This window comes from Periophthalmus magnuspinnatus, chromosome 18 (assembly GCF_009829125.3).
Source record: "Periophthalmus magnuspinnatus isolate fPerMag1 chromosome 18, fPerMag1.2.pri, whole genome shotgun sequence".
NCBI classification, from domain to species: domain Eukaryota; kingdom Metazoa; phylum Chordata; class Actinopteri; order Gobiiformes; family Gobiidae; genus Periophthalmus; species Periophthalmus magnuspinnatus.
In genome coordinates this window covers 24111320-24135329 of record NC_047143.1, presented here as the reverse complement: position 1 = coordinate 24135329, position 24010 = coordinate 24111320, and the positions used below count along the sequence as shown (strand labels likewise).

General features: G+C 40.1%; 1 protein-coding gene across 3 annotated transcripts in view; it reads left to right on the top strand.

Moving 5' to 3' along the window:
- LOC117386312 (sodium/potassium/calcium exchanger 2-like) overlaps window positions 1-15043 on the top strand; it is a 52755-nt gene extending 37712 nt beyond the window's left edge. For all 3 annotated transcript variants that reach the window (XM_033983656.2, XM_033983654.2, XM_033983652.2), the window contains 6 exons: window positions 2296-2394; window positions 5624-5706; window positions 10731-10865; window positions 10957-11046; window positions 12818-12984; window positions 14785-15043. In XM_033983656.2, coding sequence (XP_033839547.1) covers window positions 2296-2394; window positions 5624-5706; window positions 10731-10865; window positions 10957-11046; window positions 12818-12984; window positions 14785-15034 — 824 coding nt within the window. In that variant the 3' untranslated portion in view covers window positions 15035-15043. The remainder of the gene's footprint in view (window positions 1-2295; window positions 2395-5623; window positions 5707-10730; window positions 10866-10956; window positions 11047-12817; window positions 12985-14784) is intronic.
- Window positions 15044-24010: the final 8967 nt, after the last annotated feature.

The window sequence follows — 24010 nt, the reverse complement described above, 5'->3', positions numbered from 1 at the left end:
TAATTTATTTATTTTTATTATTCAACACTATTTGTTGCATTTCCAGCTTTTCTCACAAACTGCCTTTTAACTAATGTAAAATTATGTTAAATATTTACAACAGACAGGCCCATCGATAGAAATTTTGGAAACCTCACACGGGCCCCCCTTCTAATATAAATGAATAGGAATAGAGTTCAATTCTGGGCCCCCTAAGACCCTGGGGCCCCTTTGTCCCGCCCTGTCTACCCCCCCTGATCACAGGCACTGTCCCACCAAACTAGGAAAAAGGAAATAATTTGAAAAACATGAAACCTTTTTGTACGCACTTGAACTCACTTTTGGGGTTGAATAATTGCTCTAGTTTCTGAGGCTATTGCGAAACAATGATGTCACTTTTGTACGCTGACGGAAAAGATACTGAACTTTGCACCAGTTTCAGTTTCAAAAGGGTAGGCCCAGTAATTACAGCGATATTAACCACAAACCAGGTCAACAGATCTGTAATGATTTAAACCACAAATACTACCATAGAATCCTGAACTGTCCTCTAGCTTAATTTGAAGCTATTCATAGATTCCAGGCAAATGAATCCTTTCCAATTTGAAGGATTCTTTGAGGACTTTTCCCCATTCAAAACGTCTAATATTTTGATTTGAAATTTATCACTGCTAACTAAAGGGAACCCATCAGCGAGCTCTCATAAAACTACCACTTTTACTTGAAATTTTCCACTTTAATTTGCGGATACAGCTCTTTCAGCCCTGAGAACGTTAATGATTTTGTCGTGGGGGTCACAGACTAGGTCAACGGGGCATTGGCTAGACAGTGTACCCATCATGCCTGGAAATTGGTTCACGTGGAGCGGACATATTCAATACTTGCTCATTTCACATTTTACAACACCACAGGGGTACTTAACTTATACTAAAGTGGTTCTAATTCAACAAAAGTAGCGTAAATCATATCGCTAATCATGTCACGTGATCAGCTACGAGTTGAGAGTTGATTTTACTAAAGTGCTAGCCAGGGGCGGCGCCAGAAAGGGGGCTCGAGGGGGCACTGGCCTCCACTAGAATAGCCAATAGACCCCCATAGTTTCCCTAAAGAGTTTTTCCAGCTCCTCTAAAGATTTTCACCCCGTTTTCATAGGACATTTGACTGACCGCACTAAAATGTTCAAACAGTGACCGCAAAGTGTACAAAATGACACTACAATAAATCAAAAACAAACTGCATTTTAGGTTTTATACATCACTACAGTGGATAACTACATTTAAACACTGTAGAAGGTGGAGAATTGAACTCCAACCAAAAATGTTTGCCGCCGCCCCTGGTGCTAGCTGTGTGTGTCACTGTCAAACTAGCTAGAAATTTCTGGACAACTATTGTACCACAGCAGCTAGTCACCGCTTCATTAGGACACAAAGGTGACGCTGCGTTTGTTTGGTGCTCTGAAAATGAAGGACTTAGCCGTTTGTCGCTGGTGTTTTGCCGATTTGAAGATATAGGGATTCATAGGTTATGGCACATGTGTCAAACTCAAGGCCCGTGGGCCGAATGTGGCCCTCCACATCATTTTATGTGGCCCTCGACAGGATAAATTAAAAGTATGATGGTCTTAACAAGAGATACACTGTTACATAGCTATATTTTTACATCTATGCAAATACTTGTAAGTTGAATAAGAAATAAATACACAAACAGTTAATTAAAAAGTTAAAAAAGTAGATACGTTTATTTTACTTCTGGCCCTTTGAGAGCAGCCATTTTGCTGATGTGGCCCTTGGTGAAAATGTGTTTGCCACCCCTGGGTTATGGCGTTTTTGATAGTAAATAAATAGTACGATTGTATATTAACTTCACTTTGGAATATGGACGTCATTGTTTATGTCCGTAACGAAACAGGGTATTCCCAAGGTTACACAAAGGCCAGTGGTAGATAAACGCATTGTTCAAAGAAACCAGAATTAGCGTAAAAGTGATGGAGCAAAAAGGCCTTTAAAAACTTAGAACTACCTTGCTAACACGTTCATAATTTGGTATTTGCTGTTGAGTTTCAGTTGGGTTCAGTTCCCGTTGTAGCTCTTCTGACGTCTCTGTAAACAATGCCCATATCCCTTAACAAGTGATTCTTCCTTCAAGGCCTGGGACACTGCAGGATCATCATTATGTGATATGACACAGGGTTGTCCGGGCAGCAGTTTTGCAGTGTGCTTTTGAAACGGAACTTATCTGGGGTCAAAGGTGACAGTGAGGTCGGAGAAAATGGCGCTCGGAATTTGAACTCTCCTGGTGTTTGTTTTTTTCTTGCAGGTAAATTCAGGGAGAAGGCGTCGATTCTTCATAAGATCGCGAAAAAGAAGTGCCAAGTGGAGGACAGCGAGAAGGCCAATGGGGTTGCTAGCCGTGCAGGTAAACAAACGCACGTAAACACACGGAATGTTCCATAGCACGGCATTACACATATATATTTCACATGTAATTCATTAACGGTGCATTTTATTGTTCAAAATTCCTTAAAAACACGCAGTTTTACTATTGGCAGGGTCGCCTTTCCTCTCCGCAGATCGCACCCGTCTCTTGCCTGGTGTTATCGGCTCTTGGTTTCCATCGAAATAGCCACGTTTAATGCCGTACTGTGGAACATTCTTGGCAAATTCCGTTCAATTCAAGTTTATTTCTATAGCACATTTAAAAGTACCACAGCTGACAAAAGTGATTCACGTAAAAGTCAAGGAAAACAAATATACAGATCACACGATAACGGTAAAAAGTGAACGTAAGAACATCTCCATGGTGACGAAACAACTCCAGCAAAAAGGTTTCACAGTGCAGCTTTAAAATAATGCGTAATTTCTATACACTTGACCTGAGTTGACACGGACGGCACGTCAGGACTAGACGACTACTCTCCTCTATTGAAATAATGAACGGATCAGACGTGATGTCAAACAAGCATGACATTATGAAGAACAGACAGATTGATTGCGAGCGTCGTCTTGAAGCTGCATGTAAATCCCATCACATCCCGTCACTTCTGTACCAATAGTAATTTATGTACGTGTCACATCAAAGAGCGTTGAACCAGAGCGTTAGCGCTGGGCCAGAGGAGGCGCTTTTACGACCGAGGAGTAGTCAGATGAGGACAATCAAAGAGTCTTAGATGTCTATTAAAATTATGCTAACGGCGAGGTACTTAGCATGTTAGCATCTTAATCAGAACTGGTAACTTTACTGATTGATTTACTTATGTTTTCTAATAAAGTGATTGTGGCGTGTTGTTCCATCTTAAGCTACAAAAGAAGAAGCTCTTTTACAACCATGATGTAGTCCGAAGAGCCCAATCAAAGAGTCTTTAGATGTCTATTAAAATTATGCTAAAGGCGAGGTACTTACCATGTTAGCATCTTAATCGTGCGACTGGTAGCTTTACTGATGAATTCACTTGTGTTTTCTGATTGTGACCAGTGCTTCTGTCTTTAGCTACAAAAAGAAGACCGAGGCGTAGTCAGAGGAGGACAATCAAAGACTCTTAGATGTCTATTAAAATTATGCTAACTGTTATGTACTTAGCATCTTAGCATCTTAATCAGAACGTACAACTGGTAACTTTACTGATGAATTCACTTTGTTTTCTAATAGACTGAACGTTACGTGTGGTTCCATGTTTAGCTACAAAAAGAGGAAGCTCTTTTATGACTGAGGTGTAGTCAGATTATGCTAACGGTTATCTACTTAGCACGTTAGCATCTTAATCTGAACATACGGCTTGTAACTTTACTAATGAATTCACTATGTTTTCAGATTTTGACGTGTGGTTCCATCTTAAGCTACAAAAAAAGAAACTCTTTTATGACCGAGGCGTAGTCAGAGGAGGATAATCAAACACTCTTTAGATGTCTATTAAAATTATGCTAACGGTGAGGTACTTAGCACATTAGCATCTTAATCAGTACATACGAGTGTTAACTTCATTGATGAATTCACTTTGTTTTCTGATTGAGATGTGTGCTTCCATATTTGTCTCATAAAAGAAGAAGCTCTTTTACAACCATGATGTAGTCAGAAGAGCCCAATCAAAGACTCTTTAGATGTCTAATAAAATTATGCTAATGGTTATCTACTTAGCATCTTAGCATCTTAATCCGAACGTGCGACTGGTGACTTTACTGATGAATTCAACCCCTAGTATTGTTTTTTTTTTTTTCCCTCTTTTTGTATTCCTTTATAATAATCTGTCTGTTCTGACTTTTAATTGTGGAACTGTTCTATTATGCCACAAATGTTGTATACCTTTATTATTATTTAAAAAAACAACAACAAAAAAACACTTTACTGATGAATTCACTTTGTTTTCTGATTATGACATATGCTTCCATCTTAAACTACAAAAAGAAGAAGATATAACCGAGGTGTAGTCAGAGAAGGACAATCAAACACTCTTAAATGTCTATTAAAATTATGCTAACGGTTATCTACTAGGAGGTTAGCATCTTAATCAGAACGTACAACTGGTAACTTTACTGATGAATTCACTTTGTTTTCTGATAGAGTGATTGTCAGAGGAGGACAATTAAAAAGTCTTAGATATCCATTAAAATTATGCTAACGGTCAGGTACTTAACATGTTAGCATCTTAATCAGAACGTACAACTGGTAACTAATAGACTGAATGTAACGTGTGGTTCCATGTTTAGCTACAAAAAGAGGAAGCTCTTTTATGACCGAGGTGTAGTCAGATTATGCTAATTCTTATTTACTTAGCACGTTAGCATCTTAATCCGAACGTACGATTTGTAACTTTACTGATGAATTCACTTTGTTTTCTGATTTTGACGTGTGGTTCCATCTCAAGCTACAAAAAAAAGAAAAGAAACTCTTTTATGACTGAGGCGTAGTCAGAGGAGGATAATCAAACACTCTTTAGATGTCTATTAAAATTATGCTAACGGCGAGGTACTTAGCATGTTAGCATCTTAATCAGAACGTGCAAGTTGTAACTTCACTGATGAATTCACTTGTGTTTTCTGATTTTGATGTGCGCTTCCATCTTTGTCTCATTAAAGAAGAAGCTCTTTTATGACCACAGTGTAGTCAGAGGAGCCCAATAAAAGATTCTTAGATGTCTATTAAAATTATGCTAACAGTTATGTACTTAGCATTTTAGCATCTTAATCCGAACGTGCGACTGGTAACTTTACTGATGAATTCACTTTGTTTTCTAATAGACTGATTGTCAGAGGAGGATAATTAAAGACTCTTTAGGTGTCTATTAAAATTATGCTAACGGTTATCTACTTAGCATGTTAGCATCTTAATCAGAACACTCGTAAACTCGTAACTTTATTGATGAATTCTATTGTGTTTTCTGACTGTGACGTTTCATCTTTAGTTACAAAAAGAAGCTATTTTATGACCAAGGCGTAGTCAGAAGAGCCCAATCAAAGAGTCTTTAGATGTCTGTTAAAATTATGCTAATGCAGAGGTACTTAGCATGTTAGCATCTTAATCAGAACGTACGACTGGTCTTGTCTTTCTAAATACATATGGGCTGTTTTAATATGTCTCAACTTTATGTTTTATTGTTATGTTGATGTGATTTGACAATGTTTTGCTCAAAATGTTGTATTTTTGTGCGCAGAAAATAACCTTCCGAACAGCTCCAGCGTCGAAGTGGAGGTCACCCCACCCATGAATGGAACAGCTGGGCAAGAAGGAGAAACGGTTTGTCTCAATGTGACAGATATTTATGAGCCAACTCCAAACTGTGCGGAAGTGAAGCAGAAGAGCTGAAGCCTGTGGTGGATGAAACGGAGAGATGGGGTGAGAGGGAGAGAGAAAGAGAGGGAAGGAAAGGGAGAGGGGGAGAGTGAAAGAGGGAGGGAGGCAGGGAGAAAGAGGGGAAGAAAGAGAGGGGGGAGAGAGGGACAGGGAGGGAGAGAGGGAGGGAAAGGGTGAGAGAGAAAGAAGTAGAGAGGGAGGGAGAGAGGAAGGGAAAGGGTGAGAAAGAAAGATGAGGGAGAGAGGGGGAAGGAAAGGGAGAGAGAGAGGGAGAGTGAGGGAGGGAAAAAGGGTGAGAGAGAGAGGGAGAGAGGAGGGACAGGGAGGGAGAGAGAGAGAAAGAGGGGGAGAGAGGGACAGCGAGGGAGAGAGGAAGGAAAAGGGTGAAAGAGAAAGGGAGGGAGAGAGCGAGGGAGTGAGAAGGAGCAAGACAGAGATAACGGGAGAGAGACAGGGAAGAGTGAAAGAGAAAGGGAGGGAGATGGAGGCTGAGGGTGAGAGGGATGAGAAGGGGAGAGAGAAAGAGGGAGGGAGAGGCAGCAAGAGAGAGATAAAGGGAGACAGACAAAAGGGGAGATGAAAGGGAGGGAGAAGGTAAGAGAGAGGGGGAGAGAGAAAGAGGAAGAGAAGGAGGGAGCGATAGAGAGATAACAGGAGAGAGACAAAGGGGGAGAGAGTGATAGAGAAAGAGAGGGAGCGAAAGAGCGATAGAGAGACTGATATCAAAGTTTCAGTGACATCTATGAATAATTGATGCCTCTCATCTGCCCCTGTGTTTCACCTTGAGTCTGACTGATGCCATGTTAGCACTGACTGTCGCTCAGGTCACTACTGCTGATCATTTCCCAGCATGCTCTTGGGCGCGTCCCTGTGTTCAGCTGGAGCTGCCAGAGACACGCCTCTTCCCACTGAGCCGTGTAATCACAATCTTGACTGGCCTCTATAGCTGCACACTCCAGAGCACATACACACACAGGAACACATACACACATATGAAGACATACACACACAGGAACACATACACACATATGAAGACATACACATACAGGAACACATACACACATATGAAGACATACACACACAGGAACACCCCCACACACAACACATACACACACTCCAGAGCATATACACACAGGAACACATACACACAGTAACATGTACACACACAGTGACATACACACAGACAATAACACATACACACACTCCATAACACATACACACACATGAAGACATACACATACAGGAGCACATACACACACAACACATACACACACTCCAGAGCACATACACACACAGGAACACATACACACATATGAAGACATACACATACAGGAGCACACACACACAACACATACACACACTCCAGAGCACATACACACAGGAACACATACACACAGTAACATGTACACACACAGTGACATACACACAGACAATAACACATACACACACAGTAACACCCCCACACACATACACACACACTTGAAGACATACACATACAGGAGCACATACACACTCCATAACACACACACACACACACACACACACACACACATAAAGACATACACATAGAGGAGCACATACACACACAAGAACACCCCCACACACACACATATGAAGACATACACACACTCCAGAGCACATACACACAGTAACACAGACACACAGTAACATGTACACACACAGTGACATACACACAGACAGTAACACATACACTCACTGTAACACATACACACACAGTAACACAAACGCACACACACACACACACACACACACACACACACACACAGTAACACCGGACTCCAGGCTCTTGAGATGTTTCGCACTTCTAGAGCTGATGCAAATCTTTTCTGAGTCAGAAACAGACACAAACCTGCCCCCCTCTGTACTGACCAACTAAACACTGCATTTGCACAGAAAACATAAATATGCACATAAAAATAACATAAATATAACCATTTTAGTCAGAGTGTTTGAGCCCGCTCATAAACACAGTAACACAGTGATTGTGGACGGCCCGTGGCCCTGCTCCAGAGCAGGCTCACAATGACAGAATCATAAGGCTCTGTCAAACTGTGACACTGATGTGTGCGGGATGTACAGCAGAGAAGAGGGACAGCTGCCCCGAGGTCCAGACACAGAGCGACTGGTCATAACACGAGCCTGAATTCCAAACATGAATCCATTCTGCTGCTGGGGCTGTTGCAAATCGATCTTTTACTTTTGGGTTAAAACGTCCCTTTACCAACAAAAGATAGATCATATGAAACTGAAAAATGTTTGTAGAACAGTATTCTTGGCTCTGACCACAGTCCTCGTGCTTTTGCAGTGGCAGAGTGTGAGCCAGGTGGGACAGAGCCACCTTATGCAGGTGGTGATGCACACTCTTTGGAATAGCTTATTGGCATCATGTCTAATTCCCACTTGGTGCTATTTTTAGAGCCTGTCCCACCGTGCACCTGTCCGTGTCAGCTGGAGGCGCGTCATTTTAATTGTTGAACTCCTCCTGGATTTCTCAAGGACTAAGTTTGGGGAATAAGAGCATGGATAAGGTGGCTCTAGGAGGAGCCTGCAGCAGATGCAGAGTAAAGAGGCCCAGCCTGAGCACTAGGAACACTGAGCTCTGGAGTCATCCATCAATCTCCCGAACAAGAAACACACCGGGCTGTTGTTTTAAAGACACAAGTATCTTCTGTATCCATATTTGAACATTCATAGATAGTCACTGTGTCTGGACCTGAGACTTTTCATAAATAGTTGGTGAAGTGATATAATCCTTTGATACTAGTTTGCTAATTACAACTCTTTTTTAAACAATAGTATATACATTTATACATTTGTGATCATTCTTACCTGATGGAGACAGGTGATATTCAGGGAGAAACCCAGGATAGTGATCTGTCCACCCTCTTACAGCCTGCATGCTGACCAGGGAACCTCAGCTCTGACCTGTGCACACGCTCGTTGTGCTTGAGTCCTAGTGTGGTTGTGTTTGAGTTGAGCTGCTCACTGTGGAGACAGTAGCAGCTTATCACTGTGGCGAGTGTCAAAAGACACTACCAGCACTACCAGACCAAAGATGAAAACAATTACACAACCTTTATTTAACATAGAAGCCAACAGTGTGCACAACTTTTTGTAACTTTAGACTCTGAAGCTTTGTTGTTGAGATGTGACGTAAAGCACATCTTTCCCCCGGGATAAAAAAGAAAAAAGAAAACAGCAAATGCCAGCCCTCCTCTGTGGAGCCTGTTAAAAGTCAGGTGCCTTTAAGCTCGGAGTTGGCAGTGCTGCCAGCTGAGGCACCACGGGGCAGGAAGCACCCGGGAGCTGGCATTTAGAGACTGACCCACAGGGGGCGCTGTGTCTGAGGGCTCCTTTGAAGGGACTCTATGAAGTAAAGTTAAGCCATGTAGTGGAAGAGAACGTTGTGAAGAGCCGGCTCAGTGCTGATGTGAGGGCTTCAGACTCCAGGTCCTCTCTGAGACGAGGACTCCCTCTGACAGTGTCGTGAACACTGTAAACAGACAGGACCTGCTCTGTGCACGAGCGCCACAGAGGAGAGCACTGCCTCAGGTATGAACCTTGGGGCTGGGCCCTTTAACTGAACAATTGAGCCATCTGGACGTGGAGTGGGGTAAATCAGAATACTGAGCATAAGTGATGCAGTGCTGCCTTTTGTTTGGCTGTTCTCATTTCCAGGGTTACCAGGCAGTTCTGCTCACAACTCCACATGATTCATGAAGCACACAGACATATTTAATACTCTCATTTTCTCCATGAACATTCACATTTCACTTTTTATTAGGCACTGCCTTATTATGAAGAGTTCTTTTTCCCCTGCTTTAATCCCGCTCTTACTGAGGTGAAAGCCGCACACACCACACACACATCCTCAGTGTGTGTTGGGCTCAGAGCTGCATGTGAGGACCTGTCCCAGTCCCTGTGGTACTCAGGGCTCTGTTTAATAACATGCAGAGGGACCCGGCTCTTGTTTCCAGTCTCAGAAGGCATTGTTATTGTACCTTACTATTTAATTGTGAGCGTTTCCATTAGTAAGCAGGAATAGCTGGTGCATTAGAGTCTAGCCACTGAAAAGGCTTGCATTAAAGTGCCCAGAAGTGGCTGTGGTCATCACTTTGTCTGATCCTGATCTGGACATGTCTTGGACTCACTTAACATTCCTGTGGCAGCTGTCAGTCTCCTGGGTCTCTATAGGGCAACAGCTGCTGGAGACTGGGGCCTATATCCACGTTACTCTAATCAGATCACTTCACTGAGGCACGCACTACACAGACACACAGGCTTGAAACACATTTATGCCTCTGACAGAATCACCCTAAAGCACGATTATCCCCCCAACCTTTCAAAAATGCAGTAAATACATAGCAGAATGAGACACTTTAGTAGTTTGTATCTATAATGAGTCATAAAAGTTATTTATTCAACCCTTTACAGCTCATATTTTATCACATTACCACACTTTTACTCCTGCTTGAGTCCAGTGGAACAGTACTTTTACTTACTCTTGTGGAAAATATTAAATGATTTGAACATTTGTATTCCTTGAACTGCTTCTTCGGATTAGATTTTTCGTTTTCTGTCCTTATTTCCTTCTCAAACCACTATTTTTTTTTACCTCTACTGTGTTGTTTCCTCATCACAAACAGACCTGGAGTTGTGTTTTTTGTTTCATTCACACATGTTTAACACACAAACTCTGGATAATTTCAGCCTTCGAATTGTTAATCTCTACTGAATAGTTAAAGAAAAGTACCAAAAATGTCCCATTTGTACAAAGAAAAACTCTCCAAGTCTCCAAAACCTATTGTTCCAAGTCGATATAGTATCAATCAGACTATTTTTAGAGCTTTTTACAACACTCAAGGTCACCAAAGTGCAGTTATCGCAACATAATATTTCATTTGTTTCCTCCATTTTGGTACAAGAATGTGTGTTTGTGCGCTCAGGCGGAGGAGGAGGATGAGGATGACCAGCCTCTGAGCCTGTCCTGGCCCGAGTCCAACCGTAAGCGCTTCACCTACCTCTTCATCATTCCCATTGTGCTCCCGCTGTGGCTCACGCTCCCAGACGTCAGGAAACCGGTACCACAAGCTCATTACGGCCACAATGGACACCGTCTCTCTCACGTCTGGAAAAACTTGACTCGTTTCTTTGTCTTTTTTTCCTTTTCAGACTTCAAAGAAATTCTTCCCCATCACTTTTCTGGGCTCCATCTGCTGGATCGCTGGCTTCTCCTACCTGATGGTGTGGTGGGCGCACCAGGTAAAACAAAAACAAAACTTTGTAAATGTGCAGCTTTTAACACACAACACGATCAGAAGATTTTTTTAAATGCCTGTAGTTATCATGTTTAGTAGTTTGTCATGATTTAATATAAACAGTTTGATACCGTGAACATATTTAAACACGTAAAGACATGGATAAAACTGTTGGTACCCTTCGGTTAATGAAAGAAAAACTCAAAAAGATCACAGAAATAACTAGCATCTGACAAAAGTAATAATAAATAAAAATTCTACGAAGCTTAACCAATGAAAGTCAGACATTGCTTTTCAACCATGCTTCAACAGAATTATTTAAAAAAAAAACCCCCAACAAAACTCATGAAACAGGCCTGGACAAAAATGATGCTGCCCTTAACTTAATATTTTGTTGCACAACCTCAAATCAGTCGATTCCTGTAACTGTCAGTGTGACTTCTGCACCTCTCAGCAGATATTTTGTCCCACTCCTCATGAACAAACGGCTCCAGGTGTCTCAGGTTTGAAGGGTGCCTTGTCCAGACGCCATGTTTCAGCTCCTTCCATAGATGCTCAATAGGATTTAGTTCAGGGCTCATCGAGGCCACTTTAGAATAGTCCAATGTTTTCCTCTTAGCCATTCTTGGGTGTTTTTAGCTGTGTGTTTTGGGCCATTGTCCTGTTGCAAGACCCATGACCTGCGACTGAGACCAAGCTTTCTGACACCGGCCAGCACATTTCTCTCTAGAATCCCTTGATAGTCTTGAGATTTCATTCAACCCTGTGCAGATTCAAGATGCAGTGAAGCAGCTCCAGAACATACCAGACGTACAGTTTCTATAGACCTTCTGTAGAAGCATGCAGAAACTCTAAACAAAAGCTGTTTCCAGTTTCAGTGTAGTTAGCCCCTCCCTCCAGACAGATATAAGGCAGTGTCCAGCAGTAATCTGACCAGAGCTGAAGAAGCGGCTTGGACGAGCAGCGAAACATCTTCACTCCTACAACTTTTTATCCAGTTGACAGATTTAACTTTGGCTTTTACATCAATCTAGACACCAGAGTTACCAGGATGAAGTGTCTTGCCCAAGGAACCGCCAACCTGTGCAACGTGAAAGTGGTCGTTTCTACCAATTATGTTTATGTCGAGAGCAGGATTCAAACCGCCAAACTTGAGATCAGTGGACAAACGCTCTACCAACTGAGCCACTGTCACGATGCCACGATGTTGAAATTTGGCGTCACGAATATCATGACTTAAATAACTGCGATTATCGATTATATCATGATGGTTAAAGTTTAAAATGTTGAATAAATATGAATATTTACAATGTTAATTTTACGGATAGTTTCCAGGTTCATTATTTCACTTTATTAATTAATTTCAAGCTGATTTCATACACACATTTTTTCTTATTCAAGCTCAAAAAAGACTGGACAGAAGAAAGAAGTTCCATATTTAACCCACTCTCTTAGTAATGCACGTTGTTTTAAGCGAATCATCTACGATCTAACGGAGAAAATAAACAGATAAGTAGCTTTGTTGTGCCCATTCTGGAGATATAAAGGTAATTATCTTCATCGGCGATTATCCCGATTACGTAAAATGTCCCTCAAACGATTACGGTCTACCTTTTTAGACAATAAACGACATTACTGTTTATAGTCCCGTCCCTATAGCTCCACCGCCGACGCCAGCTGCCAGCATCCATGAGAAAATTAAAAATAGCCGGAACATAAGATTAGGTTTTTATTTACCCCAAAGCTTAGGTTGTGTATATTTTTTCTTTCTGCAGGTTGGAGAGACGATTGGGATTACAGAGGAGATTATGGGGCTGACTATATTAGCAGCTGGAACCTCTATCCCTGACCTCATCACCAGTGTTATAGTGGCACGCAAAGGCCTCGGCGACATGGCGGTGTCCAGTTCCGTCGGCTCCAATATCTTCGACATCACCGTTGGGTACGCCACAAAACTGTATTATACGTAAATATGGAGCTGACTGTCACACACGGGCACGTTTTTATATAGGTATGTGGATACTAGGGGGCGAGGGGGGTTTAAGTGTTCATCTGTGGGAGCCGGAATCGCATCGCCAACCTGTGGGTCAGTGGATCGGATGCTCTACCGATGACGTTTATGTCGAGAGCGGGATTCGAACCGCCAACTTTATAGTGAATGTTCCATAGGTTTCAGAAATAAGTGTCCTGGAATTGCTTCTCTTGAGACTTCAGAGTTGACAGAGCTTCAAAATAAACTCTAAATATCGTGTGTGTTAATCAGGTTGTTCTTTTTGTTTACCTCAAAATAGTTTTAACTACGATATCGATCAGAGAGGGGTAGTACTCAGTTACATTTACTTGAGTAACTTGTACAAAAAAAAGTGTACTTGTCTGAGTAAGGCAAAGCAAGGCAAGTTGTACACAAAGTAATTCAAAGTGCTTTACAGCAGGGGTGTCCAAACTACGGCCCCGGGGCCAAATGCGCCCCTCAGACCAGTTTTTATTGGCTCAATTGATCAAAAGCAGTACTTTTAACAGCAAATTCAACTATTTATACCACTATAACCTCAAACCTCGCATTGCATTGTGATACAGACCTAAAATGAAGGTGTTTCAATCCTTCTTAATACACAGCGGCTCTGTCAAAGCTGTGTATAAAGTACCACACTGCATTCATCACCGGTCTGTGGCTCTCTGCTTCGAATATCTTTTGAGATGTGGCCCTCGATAAAAAAATAAAATAAAATTGGACACCTCTGCTTTACAAGATAAGAAAGACAAAGTAGTTTACTGATACAATACCTTTACTCTTCCTTGAGTAAAGGTTTTGTTAACTTTTCCCACTGTAAGCAATTTTACAAGTGACAAAAGCTTTATGTTGACAATATGAAATGATTTGAATATTTGTGTTTCGTGCGTCTTTTTCTGTCCTTCCTTCCTCCCTCCTTAGACTACTACTTTGTTTTACCTCTACTTGAGTTAAATAATTTCTGAGTTAAATAAAATCTATAACAACAGCAGAATACAGGTTAGTTTAGGCAAGGTATTTTATTTACTACTATAACATGATCGTTGTATTTAAAGCACCAATTTTACGCTATTTTCCGATCTAATCTCTGTTCTAATGTCGTTTCCTCATCACAAACAGACCTGGAGTTGTGTTTCTGTTTCAGTTTCACACATGTTTAACGCACAAATCTTGCATATTTAGGCTCAGTTCTTCTCTCTGTTCCACTTTGTGATGTCGTGCGGTGATACAGGAAGTTCTCCCCTGTGTTTTTAAACTCCATACACCTTCATTTCTTGAATCATTTGGATGATTTCAGCCCTGGAATTGCTCAATCTCTACTGAAATAAAATGTAAAAGTGGCGCTGTTAACTTGAAAACTACCACTTCATGACATCACAAGGTGGAACGGAGCATTTTGAGGCTTGGAGATGTACAAAGTGATAATAAAATGCTACTCAAACATGGGTGAATGAAACAAAACACAACTCCATGTCTGTTTTTGAGGACGTAACAGCATTATAACACGGCTTTACGCTCACAAGAGTCAATTTTGTGTAATATCGGACCGTTTAAGTACATTTTTTGCTACTCTACGCACCTCTGAAATCTATAACCACGTCAGAATCCGGGTTCGTTTGCGCGGTGAAAGGTCTTTTAATTACAGCCATGACATGATAGTTATATTTAACCCATAATTTGGCAATGAGGTGACGCGAACCGTATTGATCCCTTTGCGTGTGTGTATTCCAGGCTCCCGTTCCCGTGGTTACTGTGGTCCTCTGTCAACGGTTTCAGCCCGGTGCAGGTCAGCTCCAACGGTCTCTTCTGCGCCATCGTGCTGCTCTTCATCATGCTGCTGTTCGTCATCATCTCCATCGCCGCGTGCAAGTGGCGTATGAGCAAACTGTTGGGCTTCATTATGTTCATGCTCTATTTCGTCTTCCTTGTGGTGAGCGTCATGCTGGAGAGTCGGGTCATCACCTGCCCCGTGACCATTTAAAGGGACCCCCCCCCCCCCCCACTACGCACCCACCGCCCACATAGTCCACACCTACTGCAAGCCCCGCCCATAAACCTCCCACTTTGGACCTAAAAAGACATCACGCGGCATAACGCTTCTACGGCAACGGGACGAACGCCTCAGAGATGTTTGTTGAGTTTGTGTATTACTCGTTTTTTTTCTTTATTTTTCATTTTCGGAGCAGGAATTACGGAGACAATATGCATGCCGTTAGTGTTGCTATTTTAGCTAAAGCGGAAAAGGCGATTTCCGGTGTTTTTAGTTGAACGATTGTGAATATAATTGTGAAACGGAAATTGAAAACGACCCCGCACGCTAACGGGGATCACGACGAACAAACTGTTGCCAAAGTGGATTCAGGAAATTACGGACGGCGCGGAAGAACTTTTAGCTTCAAAAATGAGCGTTAACGGGATCTGGACTCTTCGAACTGCAGGGGGCGCAACTCAGCTGAAGATGTTTTTCGTCATCCGCGCAGCACGGACCAGTTCCAGACCCTCTTCCTCGTCGCTTTCTCACCGCTGCAGGAGTTTTTCAAGAAGGGGGGGATGTTTTTTTCTCCGATGACTTAACAAATAGATTGAGTAGAAGTAGCAGTCGATGTATTGTAGCAGTATTCGTCCGTCCTCTTGCCAATCTGCGTTCGTTTTCTCACCGTACCCCCGTCTGTTTTTCGATGTACAGCGCTTCACGAGGCAACAAACGAAACGAAGATCTTAGGATTCAAAACAAATACAAGACACACACGCGCTTCTTCTGCTAACACACACTGAAAGGTAGTAAGGACAACGTTAGATTATTTAGAGTAGTCGATGTGTAGTACTTTGTAGAACTGGCCTGCATGTAAAAAGTGAAGCTGAACACAAAACGTCAGCAGAAAAATACAAATACAACCCCATTTGTGTAGAAAGTACCACTAATAACCAAACTTGTGCTATATTTCTTTACCAACTCAAGGTGCTTTGGTACGCACTTCACTCCACGGTCACAGTACAGGTTACACTAGCAGTATTTTACAGCAAAAAATATATCCTACGCCACTCTGTGTGTTTTGATACTGGACCTATAGAAGCATAATCTCTTTAAGAAAATGTGGAAACACAAACGAAAGAGCAATACTTTATACCACGTGCGTGTGTGTGTATGTGCGTGTGTCAGTGTTGAAACCCCATTTTGTCTGTAATCCCGATAGACCACGCCCCTCGTCCGCCGACATCTATTACCATTACACATGAACCTTTCCTTTAATTCTTCCTTTACCTCAAAGTAAAGTGTAAAAAATGTCGTAAATACTGTACGTGAGACTGAGGGGAAAATGCATGCAAAGATTAACGGGCTGGTTACCCTACAAGAGATGCTGCTACGGGGACGTTATGCATCCACTCACGCGAAATCAACTCTGTAAATAGGTCCTTTTGCAAAACCTATAGCTGGAACTTCTTTTTGTGCTCGTAGCGGGTACAAGTGGATGCACGTGTTGGACTGGTTTAGTCGGTGAAATGGTTAAATTTGCGTATTACCTACTGCATAGACTTTAGGTAAAGACGCCGCGGACCGGAACATTTGGTGCTTTCTACTGAAGAAATATCTGAACCAAGAAGAGGGTTTTGAAGTTAGTATTTAAGAAACGTGTACAAAGAAGTTGAGAAAATATATTGCAATTACATAATATAAATTGTAGATATTATCTTTGACAATATAATCTATATGTGTAAAAGAAAATTGTCTCTTTATGTAAAAACACAAAGTATATATAATAAAGATCATTCAAATATGCAACAGCGGCTTGACTCAGTGGCATCTTTGGATATTTTTTGGGTATTTTAACTGCAATTCTCTTTTGTATCTGCTTTGGCTTGTTATTTTTGTGGAAGAGTGCGCCATCTAGTGGGCACAGGTGAGTACTACGCTGCAGGTGCATGTTGTGTAATCTTGAGAAAAAGGAGGAATTTGTGAAGGAAAAATGAGATTGTAGATTGATTACAAAACATAAAGTGGTTAATTTTTCTGTTTTTAATTAGTTCAATTCAGTTTTAATATTGTAATTAATTTAAGAATGAAATTAACTCTGTATTTTGTAGGAGTAAAAAGTCTTAACTTTTAACATTAACTTTCAAACACAACCAGCAGTGGAACGTAACAAAGTAAAAGTGGTAAAATACTTATGTGAAATATTAAATGGATGCTTTTTACTTTTACTTCATTGCATCTGAGAGTATCTGTACTTTCTACTCCACTACATTTTTGAACAGGACTGAAAAGTGAAAAGTAAAAGTATTTTTATTATTATTTGAGACCTGCGGAAAAATCTGAGGGTTTATTTTTAACACGCTCATAATTTGAGCAAATAAAAATATACAAATAAAAACAGCGAGAAAAAAAACTACAACTTATATTGTTTCTGTTGAACAAAATTCCGCTCAAATCTTTATCAAAATCACCACATTTGAAGGTTTATTAGATCTGAAAATCGGCATGAAATACTTTTACTTTTTACTTTTTCAGTACATTTTTAAACAAGTACTCTAATATGTTTACTTAAGCAGATTTTTTCATGTGATACTTTTTTTTTTTGCTTTGGCGTCTGTACTTTTACTTAAGTAACAACACTGAGTACTTCTTCCACCGCTGAATACTGCGTGCTCACTTTTACGGCCATATTTTAATCCTAAGCTTCCAATCAAACAGTTGATTAAAGAAAATGAGGAAGATTTACGGCAGATGAAAGAGTCTTAGATCCTGAGTGTCCACTCCCAGTCCCGGCCTGCTGCGACACGTCCACGGTGACACGAGTTTGGTGGAAACTGGTTGGTTCTGGAGGCAAACTAAAAGAGAGGGGAAAAATACAAGTAAAAATACACAGCAAGAAGTATCAACTGAATCAAATAAAAGTGGATGGAGCTATTAGGGTTAGAGTTACTGCTGCCGCTACTGCTACTGCGTTTTGTTATTCATAAGCTTGAACCACTACTACTACTGCTACTACTACTGTTACACCTACTGCTGCTACTACTACTACTACTACTACTACTGCTACTACTACTGTTACACCTACTGCTGCCGCTACTACTACTACATTTTGTTATTCATACTCTTAAGCTACTGTTACTATTGCTATTACTACTGCTACTACTACTACTACCTCTAAGTGCAAGTACTAAGTTGCTGAGTACAGATACCGGAGCCAAAAATACTCAAGTAAAAGTAAAAAAAATCTACTACTAGTAAAAGTATTAAAGTAGCCACTTAAAAATGTACTTAAAGAGTAAAAAGTAAAAATATTTCACGCAGATTTTGAGTCTTATAAAGTTTCTGATGTGGTGATTTTGATATAAATTTCTGCTGAATTGTGTTCAACAGAAACAACTGAATTAATAATTTTTTTCTCTTTTTTTTTCAAAGTACGAACGTGTTAAAAATAAACCCTCAGACTTTTCAGCAGGACTCAGGCAATAATAAAAAATACTTTTACTTTTCGGGCCTGTTCAAAAATGTAGTGGAGTAGAAAGTACAGATACTGCTCTCAAATGTAGTGAAGTAGAAGTAAAAAGTATCCACTGTAAAATGTACTTAAATAAAGCACAGATACCTACAGTGTTTACTTAAGTACAGTGCTTTACTACTTTTACTTTGTTACATTCCACTGCTGCTTATGACCACCATAAATAAATAAATAAATAAATAAATAAATAAATAAATAAATAAATAAATAAATAAATAAATAAATAAATAAATAAATAAATAAATAAAAACATGTGTCACATTGGCTTTGGTCTGATTCTATTTTGTGACTTCTTCAAAACTGTGAATCACGTTTCAGATTTTCATTCCAGAGACACTGGTCATGGTTTGGTCACGAAATAATTGAATAAATATGTTTCCCGAGATTTAAGGGGAGCAAAGACCAGTGCATGAAGTACTCAACTGTGTCACAAGAAAACAGTATCAACAGCCTCATAAGAAAATATCTACTTAAGTAAAAGTATTAAAGTATCCGTTTCTAAGTGTAGTTTAAGAGTAAAAAGTGTTGTTCATATGTTAAAGTGTAAATATTGACTCAAAATGACACATATATTTTGTTCAACAGTAACAATACGAATCAATTTCTTAACTTTTCTTATGAATTTTGTGGATTTATTTGTGTTTTACTCAAAGCCGACACTTGAATTCGAAAAATGTAGTCAGGATTTTACCACGAACATGGTAAAAATAACCCCTCAAATCATATGAAAAGTACTTTTAACTTTTCAGTCCTGTTCAAAAATGTAGCGGAGTAGAAAGTACAGATACTGCTCTCAAATGTAGTGAGGTAAACGTAAAAAGCATCCACTGTAAAATGTACTTAAGTAAAGCACAGATACCTAAAGATTCTACTTAAGTACAGTGTTTTGCTCCTTGTACTTCATTACCTTCCAGCGCTGACAAAGACACAGGACAAACCATGTGAGTTGTCTGAAAGTCTTACGCAGCGACGTCATCGTAAAAAGTGCAGAGCTGGTTTTATTTTCACGACAGTGGTGACTGGGGTCTCTGGGGCTGAGTCACGACTTCACTCAGACTAAACTCACTCGAGTACTTCAGTGTGGGGATGTTTCAATTGGACACAGCTACGGCGATGAAATACTGTGGGAAAAGCAGTGGTGAAACATAACAAAGTGCAAGTAGTAAAGTACTTCAGAGCATATTTTCAGTGCATTTTGAAGCGGATACTTTTGACTTTTTCTTCTTCTTCTTAATTGTACTTTCTACTCCACTGCATTTTTGACACGTTCATACTTTGAGCAAACAAAAATAAAAACACACTACAAATAAAAACTGCAAAAAACAATTTATTCAGTTGTTTCTGTTGAACAAAATCACCAAGTCTGCGTTAAATACTTTTACTTTTTACTCTTTACGTACATTTTTAAACAGGTACTTTGCTACTTTTACTTATGTAGACTTTTCCATGTGCTACTTTTACTTTTACTTGAGTTTCTTTTGCTCTGGTATCTGTACTTTTACTTAAATAACTGCTTCTTCCACTGTCTAAAAAGTACCTCATCAGCCCTCAGCTAAAATCCATAACCCACAACATGAACAAAGGTGTTTTTTAATAACAGTTATCAGTCAAAACATAAAATAAATGAGTGGTTCCCAAGTGTTTTGTCCCCTTAAGCAATATCTCACCCTCATGCATACGCAATAACTTATGTAATAGTGATCTGTAAATATAAATCTGTCATTAATTATACTGTAATGTTTTCTTAAAGGGCCGGTGTTACGCTATTTTCTATGTTATAATGTTGTTTCCTCGTCACAAACAGACCTGGAGATGTGTTTCGTTTCATTCCCACACGTTTAAACGCACAAACACACCTGCGTTTTTAGGCTGAGCGCTTCTCTCAAACCGAAAACGCTCCGTTCCACCTCGTGATGTCATCATGTGGTAATACAGGAAGTGCTTGACTGTGTTTTTAAACTAAACACACCTTCATTTCTAGAATCATTTGGATCATATCGCTACTGGACTAAAGGTAAAAGCTAGTTGTTAAGTGGAAAACTACCACTTGATGACATCACGAGGTGGAACGGAGCGTTTTTGAGGTTCGGAGATGTTACAGACTAATAAACATGCGTGAATGAAACAAAACACACGCATTTTTGACGAGGTAACAGCATTTAAAGCTCAAAAAGGGTCAATTCTGCGTCATATCGGACCTTTAAGTATTGTATAAACGTATATCCAAATGCTATTCACTTTCACTTTTTGAAATATTTCCACGTACTCTCAAAAAAGTACTCTCTGACCTAGTTCCTGTAACCATAGTAAAGGAAACACTGCTGTAATTAGAGCGCTGCACTGGATCAAAACTTCCCAAAAGACGTGCTCACTGGACCAGAGGGTTTGGATTCACACCAACACGTTTTGACTCAGATCAGATGAGGTTTTTCGTCAGAGCAGGTGTAAAAACAGGTGTGACCCAGTTTATAGGGGTCATGTGACTTCTACACGTTTATATACAGGTGAATCGAAGTGTAGTGACAACATGGCTGCCTAAAACGTAACAGTTAAGAACGCGCTGCTCTCTATACGCTGGGGTGTATCAACAGTATTCCATAGAAAACCATAGAAATATTATCGAAAATACCAATTATATAATACAATTCTTCATGATATTAGGTTTATAGTGTGTTCAACCATAGAATTCTGTGCAAAGTGCTTTTGTTTTCAGGGCTTTTGGGTTGGAACAATAGTTTAAAGAAATAAGAGATTAAGATTTAAATACAGCAAGTTTGGGTTTCTGGAGAGGATTAGAGGATTAGATTCAATACGTATATCGTTTTTTTTTTCCATATTTTTTTTCGAAAACACCAAAAATTATATGTTTTGCAACTATAGACTGTGTAAAAGAAGTGGACCCACAGCGTTTAGCCAAAGTCAAATGAAGCTCATCGATGCTAGCGGTTATAGCGGCGAATTTGGAGCCGAGTTTCATACTTGGAATTACGACGGCGAGTCTCATAGCAACCAAAGAGCCAATCCGGAGCGAGGTTGTTGAAGGTAACGCCCCTTCCCGCCCGCACCGCTGGTTTAGGAGAGGGCAAGTGCTTAGCAACGCTGTCAATGCTAAACGGGAGCGACCTCGGGGAAAGAAGGCTCCTGATTTGTCTGTTATTAACCCTCATCTAGACTTTTTCTCTTTTCTGTGTTTTACGTTTAAGTGTTTTACAGAATAAGAAAGACATTAAAAACCACAATACAACACATCAAAACATAAATAATCACCATAAAAACAAGTTAAAATGGCATTATGAGTGAAAAGTGAGGTACTAACAACATGGGCCACATCAGCAAAGTGGATCAAATGTAAAATAAATCAAACAAATTTTAAAACTTGTTAATTAACTGTTTCTGTATTTATTACAAATATTGCATATGAATTTGCATAGATGTAAAAATATGGCTGTGTAACTGTGTATCTCCTGATAAATTGAGCTTTTAAGACCATCATACCTTTTAATTTACCCTGTCGAGGGCCACATAAAACGAAGCGGAGGGCCACATTTGGCTCGCGGGCCTTGAGTTTGACACATGTGACTTAGTACTTTAAAACAAGTGCTATTTTTCAGCAACAATTACACAAAATCAAACTTTAAATTTGCCCAAAAAAAGCCCATAATATAACGTATATTTCCTTTACGTGGCTCCACTTTTCCACCAAACCTTAGCCAAAAGAAATTACGCAAAACTTGAAATGCAAATAGTTCAGTTACATCACTCTTCTTATTAGCTCAAAGGTGACGTTGAACTCATTTATTATTTTCTCTGGCATGCGGCTTGACAATCCTTACCACATTATCTCAAAACGGTTTTTAATTCACCTATTTGGCCCAAAGACAAAAAACACATTTGGGACCTGCTCTGGTTACCATAATAAACAAGTGTAAAGACGTAATGGAAAGGCGAACCCGGCGTGCGTGCTCTGAGTCTCTTTGTACGCACAGGTATTTACTGAGTGGGAGGAGCAGGTGTGTCTGAGGAAGTGAGTCAGCTGAAAACCAAGGCGCCAAAGTCAACCACTACTACTACTGTACTAATACGACGGAGCTTTTCTAGTGGAGAGGCTGCAGCTTGAGACACTGTGTTCTGTTTTGGCTGGAATGTCCCACAATATGACTTTAAAGAGCCCGTTTTGAACCATTTTCTGATCTGTTTTGTAATGTTTCCGCGTCACAAACAGACCCGGAGTTGCGTTTTGTTTCATTCGCACATGTTTAACGCGCAAATCCTGCATGTTTAAGCGGAGTGCGATACTTTTTTGCGTACTTTTACTTAAGTACGTGCTTCTTCCACCGTCCAGAATGTACCTCATCGGCCCCCGCAGCTAAAATCCATAACGCACAAAAGGAACAAAAAGGCAAAAGCATAACGATTCTTTAGGCTGAGGTTTTTCTCAAACTGAAAACACGCCGTTCCACTTTGTGATGTCATCATGTGGTGATACAGGAAGTGCTCCGCTGTGTTTTTAAACTCCACCCACCTTCACTAGCATCATTTAGCGTCATCATTTCAGACCTAGCATTGCCAATCGCTATTAAACAAAAAGTAAAAGGTAGCAGTTAACTTGAAAATTACGACTTCACTTCATGACATCACAAGGTGGAACAGACCGTTTTGAGCTTTGGAGATGCAGACAGACTAATAATAAACGTGTGAATGAAAAAAAAACACAACTCCAGGTCTGTTTTTGAGGCGCTAACAGCATTCGAGTCAGTCCTCCACAATATTTTACCTTTAAACTAAACTCTTATTAGCAGTTACTCAGTTACAGTTGCGTTTTATATGAAAAAGCATCTTATTTTGAAAGGGTCGCGTCTCCACAGATAAAATCCGTAACTTCGCCGTGTCATGTCACCTGCTCGTCTCTTCGGACATAGCTATGCCACGATAACACATTTTGAAACTCGATATATATCACGACAGAGAAATATCACGATAATAAACGATAATATTGAAACTACTTTATGCCACTAATTAAGATTTTTAAACAATTTTTAATAAGACTGTTTCATTAAAAGACATGAGTTGTAGCAAAAAAACAGCAGAATGAACCAGTAGTTAGTCATAAAAGCGACTTACTCACCCCTCAACAGCTCAAATCTTATCGTATTACAACAAAAGTCCCCCAAATTTCCAAATATTTGCAAAGAAAAAGTACGAAAAGTAACTACTGAGGCACAAAATGTACTGTTCCACCTTCATTTACGGAACGATAAGTCAATATAGTAAAAAAAATAGTAAAAATCCAACACAAGAACGTGGTAGAACTCCTCCAGAAAAGTTACATAGCGCACTTTGAATCATTCACCGTGTTGTGTGGCTCAGTGGTAGAGCTGAAACACATATGCACAACAACTTTGCCACTTTTTTTTCCTTTTAAATGTACATTGTTTTTGTTCATATTAGTTTAT